Source organism: Hibiscus syriacus, unplaced genomic scaffold (genome assembly GCF_006381635.1).
Source record: "Hibiscus syriacus cultivar Baekdansim isolate YM2019G1 unplaced genomic scaffold, ASM638163v2 tig00110287_pilon, whole genome shotgun sequence".
Classification (NCBI taxonomy): Eukaryota; Viridiplantae; Streptophyta; class Magnoliopsida; order Malvales; family Malvaceae; genus Hibiscus; species Hibiscus syriacus.
In genome coordinates this window covers 186,026-200,497 of record NW_024062662.1, presented here as the reverse complement: position 1 = coordinate 200,497, position 14,472 = coordinate 186,026, and the positions used below count along the sequence as shown (strand labels likewise).

Here is a 14,472-nt window from a genome sequence, read left to right as displayed (position 1 = left end):
GTTTCAAAAATAACAAATTGATAACTAAAACATCAAATAGGTTATTGAATAATAATTTTATATCTAACTTATTCCAAAAGTTTTCTAACTGTTTGTTTATCATTCAAAATATTTGATTCCTTCATGTCCAAAAAAAAGTTAATTTCTAAGTTGTTATTTTTAAAATTTTAAAAGTATATATATATATATAGGAAGAAAAATGGAACAAAAATAGAAAGCTTTGGGGGTAAATTACATATGAAATCATCGTTCAAGGAATTATTTGATGTTTTAGTGACTAATGTTACTTTTGAAACTTTAGTGAGGAAAACAAAAACTTACTCAAACATTAGTGACCATTTGTATAATTTACCCTTTTAAATTTATAAATTCACTGTGCCACGTCAGCAATCCATTAAAGGTCTAACTATAGTTAACTCTAAGTGACCACATCTTAATTAAATCAAGACGAAAGTGACCAAATCTTATGTTTTTTAATTCATTAAGTAAAATTGTACAAATTTTTAACGAAAGTGATCAATCATGTAGTTTATCCTTAAAATTATTATTATTTTTCAAAAAAATCTAAAATCTCAAAATTCTTAACCCTAAAACATCCACCCCACTCGTCGACCATCCACCGTCGTTGTCGCCCCCACTGGCAGCATGTCCACCCACCGACCGCCGTCAATTGTAGTTTCAAACCCCAAAAAATCTCTAAACCCAAATCCTTAAATCCAAACCCTAAATCCTTAAATTCCAACACCCATCCATCCCAATCGGTGGATGAGTGGTCGAAGGGTGCTTGGTAGGCTGGTAACTGGCGGGTGAATCAATAATCATCGACGGCGGTGATGATCAGTGCTAAAATTGAAAGTCTTGTGGTATTTTATGAAAAATAGGAAAAGTTTGATTTTTTTTAATTATGAAATTTTAAAAAAATTTAAGGAAATAAAAAATCAAGCCACGTTTCAAACACTGAACGATTAATTTATTTTTAACGAATTTTTTTAATGGTCGTTATGACGTAGGCACCTAAATGATCACCAGAGATTTAAATAACAGTTGCGGTCGCATTTTCGGTTGCGTTTATCATGATTGCGGACATAGCGGGTGCTATTGCGGCGATTACATGTCATCATCACTATTAAATCTTTAACGGTGAGGGATTAAAATGAAACCAAAACGTAACGTTAAGTATGATTTTGAAATAAAAAATAATTGGATGATCAAAACGGAATAAAAGTACTAATCGATATACTAAACGTGTAATTTACCAAAAAGAAGTTATTTTCATTTGCTTTTGAATGTTACGGTCTTTTTTTACCTTTAATGGTCAATTAATATGTTAATGCAGGCTGGTTAATAGCAAAGTTAGGGGTGTGCAAAAAATCAAATCCGATTGATTCAATTCGTTGGTATGTTGATCTGATGCGAAAATTCAGATATCTAATCTGTTTTTTATTTTCAAATAATTGAATCAGATACAGATCGAATAAATTTTAATTTTAAATTATCCAAAAATAAAAAATGGGCTTTTAGATTTAGATACATTTTAACCCAATAAATGAGTAACCTACTAACTCATTAAAACTCTAACCCAATAAAACTTAGAATATTTAATTATTTATTATGCATGAGTAATTAAATATATATAAAATTATTTTTTATCAAATTAAATTTTATATTCAGATTCAGAAATTAAGATCGAATTCGATATCAGAATTTGCACACTCGTAAATAAAACCCTTTCGGTTTATGAATAAGCCTGGAATATAATAAGGCAGGCTTTTTTTTTTTTAGAATTTGATAAGGCAAGATCTTAGATCTTAAGCAAGTTTTAGATAAATACTAAACAACATAAATTAAATATAATATTGCAAACTCAACATGTGTTATGATTAAGCTGTTGGCACTTGCGAAAGAACATACCTTTCTTGTTTTAAATAAAAAATAACACATCTTCTCATTTGTTACTCAAAAGGATTAATCAAACACTCCTAATTATTTACCTTTGCTTCTAACAATATTCATTTCGCCCTTTCTCTTAAAACAAAAAAGCTAATAATTTTTAAAATTCAGAATCGAAGTTAATATCGAATATAAAAAGAGATAAAATTTTATTAAATATTTAAATTTATAATCTAAAAGAAATTTATACTTTATTTTACTAATATTTAAATTAATAAAAACACATTCTACCAACAACAAAAACATCACAACCTTATTCACCCAACAAAGGGCTCCATCCCAGCTTACACCTAATCTACTATTGGAGTATTACGACAAAAGTTGGAGCCAATTCCATTTTCTCTGGAGATGGCATAACGTCAATGGCTTACCAACAAACATTTTTTAGTGGACCCTTTTGTTGTTAGTCTATCGATGAATAATGTTATTATATATTTTAATTTTTTTAATTAAAAGTATATTTTTATCTTTAAAATTTATTAAATTTATTGTCTTTTAAAATTTTAAAAAAATATTTTTTTAATTTCGAATTATTGGAGTTGAGTTACTCGAATTATTAATCAGATTTTTGAGTTCGAATTTAAAATTTTAAAATTTTGAGTAACTCAAAAAATTGAAAACTTGAATAAGTATTTTAATAGATTTGTGATTAAATTCATGATTTTCTATTCGTTTATTTTCTCCTTCATTATAAGTTAATTTTTTTATCGAATTTCAACCAATGTGCTACTAAACCATCATAAAATATATATGTACTTTTAACTCTTCTTTTTGATTAAAAAAGATTTTTTATTTTTTAATTTAGTCTATCAATTTTGCACGATTTCTAAATTCTTCAATTCATCCTTGGTTTTCAAGTTTGTTTTTGGTCAAATTTGAACCACATGCACCCCTATCAATATAGAATACTTATGTAACTTCAATTCTTTTTTTATTATTGAAAATGTACTCTATTTTCTCAATTTAATCCCTTAATTTTGTATTTTATTTAATTTGATATTTTAACTACAATTGTTTGTAAATTATTTTTTCACGTCAATTCATTGACTCCTTTATACTCTCGTACATCATTTATCCTCAAAATACACACTTTAAAATATAATATTATAAATATATTTTTATATTTTTAAATTATATTTAATTTATCAAATAACATTATAATTTATAAAAGAATATGAATATATATATGGTTAGATAAAGTTAAAAAAATTAGAATCAATCCATACAATAAAACTTGAAAAAATTTCAAATTAAGTTTAAGTGATAAAATACAACTTATAAACTCGGATAACTCAAAATTTTTAAGTGAACTAGTTCGAATTCTCACTTCTAACCCTTACCTTTGCAGTTTGAAGGTTTCAAACCAAATTGGGCATGAAGAATCTTCTTTGATCAATTTATTTGCTTGTAGTAAAGTTTGGCTCTTTTGACCCTTTTGACTCTGTTCATCTTAATAAATTTATACCGGAAATTTCCTTTTGAGTTTTTTGGGTCCTTTTTGTTTCATGTAAAAAACCTTTTTTTTAAAAAAAAGTTTCAAGAAGTAACCCTTTTCTCTTTCTATGAGTTGTTTAAGCCTTTTTGCTTCATTTCTCCCTTTCTCTCTATACCTTTTTTTTATCGTCTCTCTCAATAAGCACATAGAAGGGAATTGAGTGGGTGGTAAGTATCATCTGTATTTTTGGTAAGAAATTGAAGGATAAAAAATGATGATGATGACAATGGAAGGAATGATGGACGAGGGAGTATTGGATGATATAGTAAGAAGGTTGTTGGAAGGTAAAGGAAGCAAACAGGTTCAGCTCTCTGAAGGAGAGATCCGTCAGCTTTGTGTTAATGCTCGTCAAATCTTCCTTTCACAGCCTAATCTGCTTCAGATTCATGCCCCCATTAGAATCTGTGGTCAGCCCTCTCTCTCTTCTATTCATTTAGAAATTGGTAGCTCCTGATTTTGTGCTTCTAGTTTATGCAAATTAATGGATTGGTTGTTTTCCTTGCTAAAATTCTCATTGCATCAACTTTTGAAGAGAATTTTGGAGTTCTTTCTGGTTTCTATCTAGATTGTTGAATTCTGGGGAATTTCAGAACAGTCCTGTGTTGGAGGCTTGTTTCTACATAGTTTGCCTTGAGATATCAAATCCAGGGACTTAAATTGCGATCGCCTTGGCTTGCGTTTATAGTAGGTGTTATTGCGGTCACTGCAGGCATCGCGGTAGTGCAAAAATGGTTTCGCACGATACCTTCACCGTTGTATAACAGTAGGGGACCACTATTTAAATCTCTGATAATATCCAGCAATTGATATTTTCTTTACTATTTCTTTCTTAGTCCAATTCAACTTGCTTTCTGTGTGGAAATGATTGTAATGAAGTATGTAGGTTGGTTGAATGAGATGAATTTGGGAACAAATCTCTTTCCTATGTTTGTGTTTATGATATATCAAAAGAAAAAAGTTGCTTATTTTGATGTTATAATGTGATATTTTGCCCTTGGACTTCATGAACAATCCTTAATCTTGTGCATTTTAACTCACCTTTTACAGGTGATATCCATGGACAATACCAAGACCTCTTAAGACTCTTCGACTATGGCGGCTTTCCTCCCGCTACGAGCTACCTGTTCCTTGGGGATTATGTGGATCGAGGCAAGCTAAGTTTGGAGACAATATGTTTGCTTCTGGCCTACAAGATTCGTTATCCTGATAAGATTTTTCTCTTAAGGGGAAACCATGAAGATGCAAAGATCAATCGAATTTATGGGTTTTATGACGAGTGTAAAAGGAGATTCAACGTTAGGCTTTGGAAAATATTTACGGATTGCTTTAACACGTTACCCGTGGCTGCACTCGTTGATGAGAAGATACTTTGTATGCATGGAGGGTTGTCTCCGGAGTTGGAAAATTTGGATCAAATCCGGGAAATTCAGAGGCCAACAGAGGTTCCCGATAATGGTCTCCTCTGTGATCTCCTTTGGTCTGATCCTGATCCCAAGGTTGAGGGCTGGGCAGATAGTGATAGAGGAATTTCATCTACTTTTGGACCAGATGTAGTTGCAGAGTTCTTGGACAAGAATGAACTTGATCTCATTTGTCGAGGACATCAGGTAATCCGGTTTCTTTTAAGCAAATAAACACTGGTTACGAATATATGGTTGTAGTTTAGTGTGTGCAATGGAGCTTTTATTATCCAATTTCAGTATCAAATAAGCTTGAGTTTGGGTAAAAACCAGTCTAGTTCATACCCCTCATATAAATTGTTTAGAAACACCCATCTAGTTGATCTTCCCTGAAGATTATTTTAAAACCCCGGTCGAGTTAAAGGATCTAGCATCTCTTGGCTCTGTTTGCGTGGAAATGCAAGAACTGTAAAAATTGTTAGCGCCAATTTTCCTAAACATTGATAAGTAATCTTTGTTATCTACAGATTTCCAGGTTGATAATGTAAGTTGAGATCACCCTCAAAATAGTTGTCGGAAAAGGCTAGACGGTAACATGCATTTTGATGACCTCTAATGTACCGCCGGCCATCCTTTTGCAATCTATACTCGCAGATTAGCCTTGACAATACGACCAATAGGGACGGGACATTATTAGTTATTTCATCCGACTTTATCGAGATTGAGATTTTTCAATGAATTGCAGGTTGTGGAGGATGGCTACGAGTTCTTTGCTAGCCGAAGATTAGTAACAATATTTTCAGCTCCAAACTATGGCGGAGAGTTTGACAATGCTGGTGCTTTATTAAGTGTTAATGAAGCTCTTGTGTGTTCCTTTGAGATATTGAAACCCGCTGATAATAAATCGTCATCGAGTGGTTCGAAACCCCTGAAGAAGGTACGTAGAACCGAGCAAATACTAGACTTTTGAAAGATATAAAATACCAAATTCGATGAGCGTTCAATTGAATATGATCTCTATTGTATTCTCAACAGCCACCAAAGATGGGAAAGGCTTGATGTTCCATGATGTAGGATTTTCTGGGGATGTCATTCTGCTCAAATCCAAGTTTGAATTCCTCATCATACAACGCATGGCTATACGAGTAACCTTGGATGAGATGGATTCTTTACTGGCAACGATATCATCGGGAAAGTCTGTAAATTAACCACCCACTTCACTATTGTGCAGTAGTAAATAAATTTCTTTTGCATTGGACAATTTTCTAATCATCATCAGTGTAAGTACCCTGTGTATGGATGCATTTGTGTTGAATATACTGTCATGTTTGATATACATAAGAGATAAGTTCATTTGTTACGTAAATTTTAGAATAGCAGGGTTCTAACAAAACTCCGTAATGTTTGTATGCATGTTGTTTTAGTTTTCCTTGTAACCATAACACATTGTCAAGGACATGGTAGAAATAAAGTACATTTGTTAAACACGCGTTAATTGTTAGGGGTGCAAATGAAAAGAGTTCATATAAAGTTCGTTTATATTCATTTATTAAGTTAAATAAACGAGTATGAATAAAAGTTTATATTCATTTAATAAACGAATGAACACGAACAAAGATGTGTTCAATTTATTTATATTCATAAATAAACTCATTTATTGACTTGTTTATAAGCTCATTTACTTGAGTTCCCTTTTTCTTTTATTTTTTATATTTAAAACGTCGATGAATATAGGGATTAAATTGAACATAAGGTGAACTTTGAAGTTCAAACTGTGAATCTTAAGGAACTTAAGGAATAGTGGCATAATTTCACCATTGTTTTGACCTGCAAATAAAAGGAAAAAACTAGTGTTGATTGTGGAATATTAAAATAACATGTTTACTTGATTTATTGACGTGATATATTAAATTGTTTAGATTTGTTTACTTGATAAATTAAACGAATATACTCAATTTAACATGTTTTATATTCATTTAATAAACAAACGAACACAAATAAAGATGTGTTTAATTTATTTATATTCACAAATAAACTCATTTATAAGCTCATTTATTAACTCGTTTACTTGATTTTCCTTTTTCTTTTATTTTTTATATTTTGAATATGGATGAATATAGGGATTAAATTGAACATAAGATAAATTTTGAAGTTCAAACTATAAAACTAAGAAATTAAGGACTAATGGCATAATTTCATTATTGTTTTGACTTGCAAATAAAAAGATAAAAAGAAAGTATTGATTGTCGAATGTTAAATGAACATATTCATACATATTAAATAATTATGTTCGCGAACAATAACTTATTGTCTCCCTTGACAAATCTTTCAACGTCACAGATATTAACATTTAAGGATAATTAAAGGGCACTTCTTTCTAAATCTATCCATATCAAGGACAATTTGCCTTTAACAAAAAGTCAACTACAAACGAGTATTCTTGACAAATCTTTCAACGTCACAGATATTAACATTTAAGGATAATTAAAGGGCACTTCTTTCTAAATCTATCCATATCAAGGACAATTTGCCTTTAACAAAAAGTCAACTACAAACGAGTATTCCAAACTCTTAAAACAGCAAAGCCAAACTTTTTTATTTTTGCTATGATTTCACAATGGAACTGCAAAATTAGGCTTATCTTAATGGGTAATATATTTATCTGATGCTACTGGTTGAGGAGGATGGTTCACGAAAATCTTCATGATCAGTCAAGCACTCAGGTCAAGTTCTTGTGAACTTCAAGGATACCAACCTGCAGAAATTACATAAAGGAAAGAAAGAAAAAGTGTAAACAATAAGAACTCACTGGTGGGAATCGAAAACCGTTGAAGAATTTAAGTATGAATTCTTGCAGATTCTAATATAACATTCGGAGAATGGCAGCGATGTTCATCTTCGGTTTTCTTTCCTATTTCCTTGACTAGAAGAAGGAGCTGTCTGGTTCATCTTGCCCTCAAGTCTCCTTGCAGTTGCAGCTCGTTGAATAGCTGCAAGCTTTTGGCGATGGTTATGGCTCTTTCTTTTGCTGCACAGTCATTGGAATTACGGAAGTAGTAAACGATTATAAGATAACTCATGAAAAAGAGAAACCGAAAAACTAGAATTGAATTCCATTTAGCAAATAAATCACAGGTCCGAAGGATAACTTAGTGATTCACAAGAGGAAGTAATTCAACCTTGCAAAAAGTAGGCCCGCTGTAAGAACCTGGCCTCCTACTGCCCAAGAAACTCTTTCGTTAGACGGCATATCCTGCAGCCACTGCTCGAAATCTTCTAAGAGACCGAAGTTGCAGGATTCGTGGGGCTCCTCAGTTCGTGAAGCTCCCCAAGAATCAGCAATTAAATCAAGACTAGCTTTGCCACCATAACAAGATGCTTCTTCGTCACCACTGTGCATGTCGAAAGATTGTTCAACACCAAAACCTGCAGCAAGGCATAGTTCTGTTCCATTGGATGCCCATTAAGATGCTTTACCACAAACAAAGTCATTTACTCCGCATGGTGCTAGAACCTGACAAAAGGTTTCTATGTTTGAATTAAATCTAAGGGAACATCTAAATCGAAAAGTTACTGAACCAGCATGACACAGATAAACTCAAAATATCTCCAAGGCTTAAACACAATCATTCCTTAGCACGACAGAGAAGATGTTCGACCTCAAATGATGGGAAGGACCACGAAGGTAACCATCCTGACCAACAGATCATCCACCACAGCCTAAGTGCGGCTAACTCTACAGTTTTGGAACTAAATCTAGGGGAGCATCGAATCAAGAATACTCTAACCCCCATTAGTGCATGATGTTCATGTGGTAATTAACTATCTAAAAGATATTAGACACACTTGTCTACCTGTGTCTTTGCATCCATTGAGAAGTAAGCATTAGAGCAGGCCAGAAATACTCCATTGCAGAAAGACCTGCATATAAGCGGGGTCCGGGCTTAATGCCGACTCTTGGATCACAGGTGGAGCATTCCAGCAATTCCCACAAATGCAAACACTCTTGGCTGGCTTCCCCTGTTAAAGCCAGCCTCCTAATAGAAAGCAAAGGAGGATGTGTCTGGGCAGCATCACAGCAAATCTTTTTTCGAAACAACCTACAAAGTGTCAAATCTTTGTGTCCCTTCCCCACCCTATTCGGAGGTTTCCCCTTCGATGAGAAGGGCGGGAAATGGCCACCTTGGGACACGCAAACACCATTGGTTTTTCCTGTCTCAATACAAAGTAAATGGATTTAACATGCTGCAGCTCCTTAGAACTATAGAGTGTTTTTTTAAGCATGACCCTTTCCTACTTTGGAAATCATTTATCAGGAAAATGGGAGGCTTCTCAGAGTAAAAACACATGATGAAGTTAAAACTTGAAAGCAATGTCTACAATCTACATATAGTACTCTTAACACATTCACATAGATAAATCAGCTAATTTTGAAGGTTAATCTCAATAAGAAATTAACAAACTAAAGACAAAACAAAAGAACATATTCCATAATCTAAAGCCAACTAAACAAACAAATTAAATAAATAAAGCCTTCACTTGATTGATCCTTTCATAAAAAAATAAACCCAAAGCATAATTAATGCCTAATCCCAACCCTAAGCCATGAATGAATAACTTGAAACAAAATCAATTCAAGTATCAATAAAAGGGAGAAATCCAAAGAAAAAGACTGATGCTAAAGAACCCTCATAAAAAAAAAGTTTTGTTTACCATAGGAAAAGGGGAAAAGAAGGTTGAAGAGGAGTAGAAATATAAGAAAACCAAGTTCAGTGTTCTTCATTGCTTTTATTTGTACTCTGATTTTTGAGCTGTGAAAGGTTGAGAATACCCAGAAAACGTTGGGGGGATCATACATTACAGGTGCCGGTGATTGAGAAGTTAAAAAAGAAGATCAAACTGGAACAGTCGACGAGACCAGCATAGACTAAAAAACAACATTAGCCTCAGGCACTCACCTGATAGTTCTCCTGGGTTTTGTGGTATTCGTTTGCCCAAGTTTGTACATCTGACCCGATCTATTATCCGGATCATGCTACCTACTAAACTCATGGCTAAATTCAACGGATATTCTCTTATGTTTTTTGTCTGAGCAATTTTAATTATCGATTAAAAAATATAGTTTTCATTCCTAGCGTTTTTGATGTGTTCGATTTTAATCCATCGTTAACTCCTGATGATTCAATTAACTAAAGTTTAAGTTGACGATTAAAAAAATGTAAAAAGAATACATTTCTTCTTTTTCTTCTTAGTGACGCAAACTTAAACGATGGTTAGATTTTGGAAACACCTCCACAATTGCATTCTGCAAAGCCTTGCACTTGTATGTAATAATGGTTTGAGGACACTGACACACATGAAGAGAAACACCCATCTCTCAAAATCATTAGATCTTTCCTTCTCGAAATCGGGAACCTATATTTCTTTTGCAGTTTGTAATATATACAACGAGACATTGTTTCATGTTTCAGTGAAAACGCAGTACATGTTTCGCATTCTTCATGTTCTAGCTATTCAAACAATGCTTGCATCTTTCCGAGCCTAGTGCCATCGGTCTAGAACACAGTCACCGGAATTTATAGAATCGTTCTTTTAACCGACAAGCAGTGTTATATCAAGGTCACTTGGTGCAAGAATCAAACTGGTGGTTATGGCCTAACCATAAACTTTGGTGATGAGTGATGATCCTTCAACGTGTTTCAAGCTCAACACTAATTTGAGGTTCTTTAAGAAGAAGAAAGGCAACAAAGTGATCGAATCCAATCATTTGAAGATTGAAGTCTTTTGGGATCTTTCCACCGCTAAGTACTATACCAGACCCGCCGCCACCCGTCCCCTCTAGGTCCATCCCTGGTTGATTTGGAGATTGTTCTTGTTTTAGGCGATATGGCGGAAGAAGCAGTCACCGAGAAGATCAAAAATACAATGCCCTCATTTCCAGGCAAGAACATTGTTCGGGCAATACACTTTCTTCCACCAAGGCTCAATGGAATTGAATATAATATTTTAATCAGACGCAACAGAGAACATGAAGGCATGAAGCATCCGGTTTTATCGGTCAGTTATAAGAAGACGGTGATAAAAGTACAGAGGCTTCAATGGAATTTTAGAGGAAACCAAACTTCTCTTGCAATCAAAAAATGCAAAGGAATGATTTAGCATCCAAGTTTACAGTAATTTTATGTAAAATGTATTATATTAAAAATGGTAATATTTGGGATAAACTTTATGTAAAACTGGAAGGAAGGACCACCAACATCTGTTACATGTCAAAGCTTGTACAAGTTTTAAGTTTGGTCCAATAAAGCCATTCACAACTTATAACCTACCAATCTAATTTAATTTTATCATTGCCATGCCCAGCCACCACACATGAATATCGAAACACCCCCCCTCCCCAAAAAAATAAACCACATTATTTAAGGTATAATATCAAAATTAGTCCCTACTGTTTATAAAAATGATCATTTTGTCTCCTAATCTTATTTTTAACATTTTGGCTCCCAACGTTTCCTTTTAGGGTAAAAAGTCTCTTTGACAAAATAATTATTTTGTTCCTTATTCTTTTTTCTCGATGCATTTTAACCCTTAATGTTTCATTTTAAGTTAAAAACCTCCTGTTTTAGAATATTTATTGTGTGTTAACTAATAATTTTCAAGTTTTTTTTCTCCCAAAATGAAATGTTACGCACCCAAATACTAAAAAAGGAATATTGATCAAAATGATCGTTTTAGTAAAGATTGAGGGCTATTATTTAAACCATTACGATGACAAATAAAAGCAAATGTTTTTTCATTTGTTAAAATCATTTTAAGAATCTTATGATTTTTTAACATGATTGCAAAAAAAATAGAAGATATTTAAAGAAGATTAGTACAAAACATTTTTTAAGATGTTAAATTTTCAATGTATTTAGTAATTTACATTGTTACATAAGAACATGAAATACTGCAATCATATTAGTTTTAATTCTTAACTATTAAAATTTTAATTTTTTATTTGAAATTTACGTTGATTTTTACTTTTAAAACGTTTTGATTTTAATTTTTAATTGATCCGGCTCCTCCCTTAATCGGATCTTTTTTTTTTCAAAACCTAATTTTATCGATGCGTCATTCATCCTATTTTCTTTTTGTTTTTATTGATCCGCACCGACATCAAATATAATATTGATTGTCAACTATTTGTATTATTATTGTTATTTTATTTTTTTATATTACATCTTTATTTTATTTTTCTCGATAAATCTGTATGTATATCACGTTTTCATCTATTTTTATAGTACGTTTTTCTCTGCCTTTTGATACGTTTTTTGTCGTTGTTTTCATTTATCTTTTTCTAAGTGTTGATTTAATATCGCCACGACTGATCAAGATGACGCCTATCTATTATCTTGTTGATTTTCCCTGATTTGGGCCCTCGAATCGAATTTGGGTATCCTATTTGCATTCGTGGATAGCTTTTCACGTCGTTCGAGTCTGATTTGCGATTTATCAATGATCTTTAAGTAGTTTGATAATCTTTTGTGGTTCATTGCCGATGCGATCAAATATATTTATATGTATCTTTGTCTGAGTTTCTTAGTTGGATTTTAATCTTTTCTTGTATAGTCCTTATTGAATCTTAAGCGACTAATTTTATTTCAATTATTACAATAAATTGTTTTAATTATATACTTAACTTACAATTATAATTATAGATTTCTATTGTAATTCGAAATATTTCATATTTTTAATAAAACTAATCATTTATATAAAAGAAACGTTTTAATTAAAAAATATTGAAGTTAATGTAAAAAGTAAGATATTTGAAGCATAAATTTTATGTTTGGTTTAAAAGGGGAGGGCTTTGAATTTGATTCATTGGGTGGACCCAACATCATTATTCATTTACCTACCAATTCTTATGAACATGTCATTTGCCCCTTAATTTAATCAATCCAACATGGAAATAAATTCAAGATACATACACCATATTATTCATATTCAAGATTTATTTTTTTCTTTTTAACAATTTTTATTTGGAAAGAAGGTAGGAAAAATGTTGATTCTAATAAATATTGAACGCATAACTTAGGGGAAAAGGAAAATATCAACCTATAACTTTTAACCACTTATTCTATAAATTATGGACTCATATTAAATATATTTTTACTATATTTTATGAAAATCATCGTATGATATTACAAGTTCTAATGAGATAACATTATTAAAATATTACTCATAAAATATTTAATTACTGAAATAACACACAAAAATTATTTTTTAGAATGACAATTATTTCGATCACATAAGAAGAAGGCGTGTCTACTTTATGAAAGGCTCATGTGATAGGTTATATGGGTTGGTGTCATGCATGATCAAAAAAAAAAATTGAGCCAAAAATTACATAAAATTTAATTAAAAGAATTATGACAATTTGTATAATTTTAAAACGCTAAATTGGTGATAAAACATTTTAGAAAAATAATAAATATTGAAGTTGATTTATGAATTTTATATAAAATATGAATTTAATATTTTTTATAATATAAAATATTATAAAAGGTTTAGTTGAAATTATTGTAAATTTTATAATTAAAAATTTCACAAAATATTAAAAGATTATTTATATATTTTTATTTTGATTTTGATTTTATATTTAAAATCATTATTTTATTTAAAATAGGTATAAAATATTTTATAATTTCTAATAATTTTAAGTAAATTTTCTATAATATTTTATTTTTAATATATTGTAAAAATATTAAGTATCAGAAATCAAATTAAACACTATTAATTACTTTTTCTAACATGTTAGTGGCCGATTTATATAATTTTTGACTTTATAATTTATTTTTTTCATTTTAATCTTCGATAACATCAATGTTCAAGAAAGAAACCCATATGATATGTCACGTAAGTAGAGACTCTACCACATAGACATGCATTTATGTGACGAAAATGCGTACCATTAACAATAATTTTTTAGAGACACATTAAAAATAAAATTGAAAAAAATAATACTAACAGTATGAATGTCATCAATCTCTCCACATCTCAATTATTTTTCCTCATGTATGACAATCAAACCCCAATTAAAAGAAGTGAAATCTGAAAAGGAAATAGTTGCTATTTATTTTTCAAGTAAAGAAAGAAAAGGCTCAGCCCCTGCACCTTGTGATACGGCTGCACCCACGGTTGTAAGGGTTGGCCTGAGCTCCGGGCTGGCAATTGTAATAGGAAGCGCCACGGCGGGAGCAAGGTACGGTGTCCCCCCGGAGTGCGCCGTAGCTAATGTACCTGGTGGTCTGTAAAATGCGGCGGCTAATCTCCGAGTCCAACTCAAACTCTTCTGAGCATTCGCCTATGGAACCGTTGCATGCGGATCCGGTGGTGGTGGTTGTCGGCAGGATTACGTGGTGTTTGTGGTTATCCCCACTGGCATTGACGGTCATCATCATCGCTGCCGACGCCATGATCATAGCAGAGACCAAAACAAGCTTACAAGAATTGAGTACTACTACTACTGCCATTGAAATTCCACAAAAAACTTGCTCTATAACTCTTTGCTCCCTGATTTCTTAGCTTTGAACTACTAATCTGAGTTGCTGTGGTTGTTCTCTTCTGCTTTCTGTTTGGTGGTGG

At 32.1% G+C, this 14,472-nt stretch overlaps 2 protein-coding genes and 1 pseudogene across 5 annotated transcripts; 1 reads left to right on the top strand and 2 right to left on the bottom strand.

Annotated features, from left to right (window-relative positions):
* The first annotated feature begins 3,527 nt into the window (after positions 1-3,527).
* On the top strand, positions 3,528-6,085 carry LOC120116220 (serine/threonine-protein phosphatase PP1 isozyme 9). Of its 4 annotated transcripts, XM_039136758.1 has the most exons (4): positions 3,530-3,852; positions 4,493-5,052; positions 5,591-5,782; positions 5,881-6,085. In XM_039136758.1, exons 1-4 carry the CDS (start codon positions 3,657-3,659, stop codon positions 5,902-5,904), a joined length of 972 nt encoding a protein of 323 aa, XP_038992689.1. In that variant the 5' UTR covers positions 3,530-3,656; the 3' UTR covers positions 5,905-6,085. The 4 variants fall into 4 exon arrangements, with proteins under 4 accessions (XP_038992690.1, XP_038992691.1, XP_038992692.1 ...); XM_039136759.1 differs by lacking the exon at positions 5,881-6,085 and having other exon boundaries at positions 3,528-3,852; positions 5,583-5,775; XM_039136760.1 differs by lacking the exons at positions 5,591-5,782; positions 5,881-6,085 and adding an exon at positions 5,373-5,571 and having other exon boundaries at positions 3,528-3,852.
* A 1,335-nt stretch (positions 6,086-7,420) lies between these two features.
* On the bottom strand, positions 7,421-9,776 carry LOC120116219 (annotated as a pseudogene).
* Positions 9,777-13,957: 4,181 nt separating this feature from the next.
* Positions 13,958-14,472, bottom strand: LOC120116221 (rapid alkalinization factor-like). Its single transcript, XM_039136762.1, has one exon. The coding sequence runs from the start codon at positions 14,358-14,360 to the stop codon at positions 13,989-13,991; it is 372 nt and encodes a 123-aa protein (XP_038992693.1). The 5' UTR covers positions 14,361-14,472; the 3' UTR covers positions 13,958-13,988.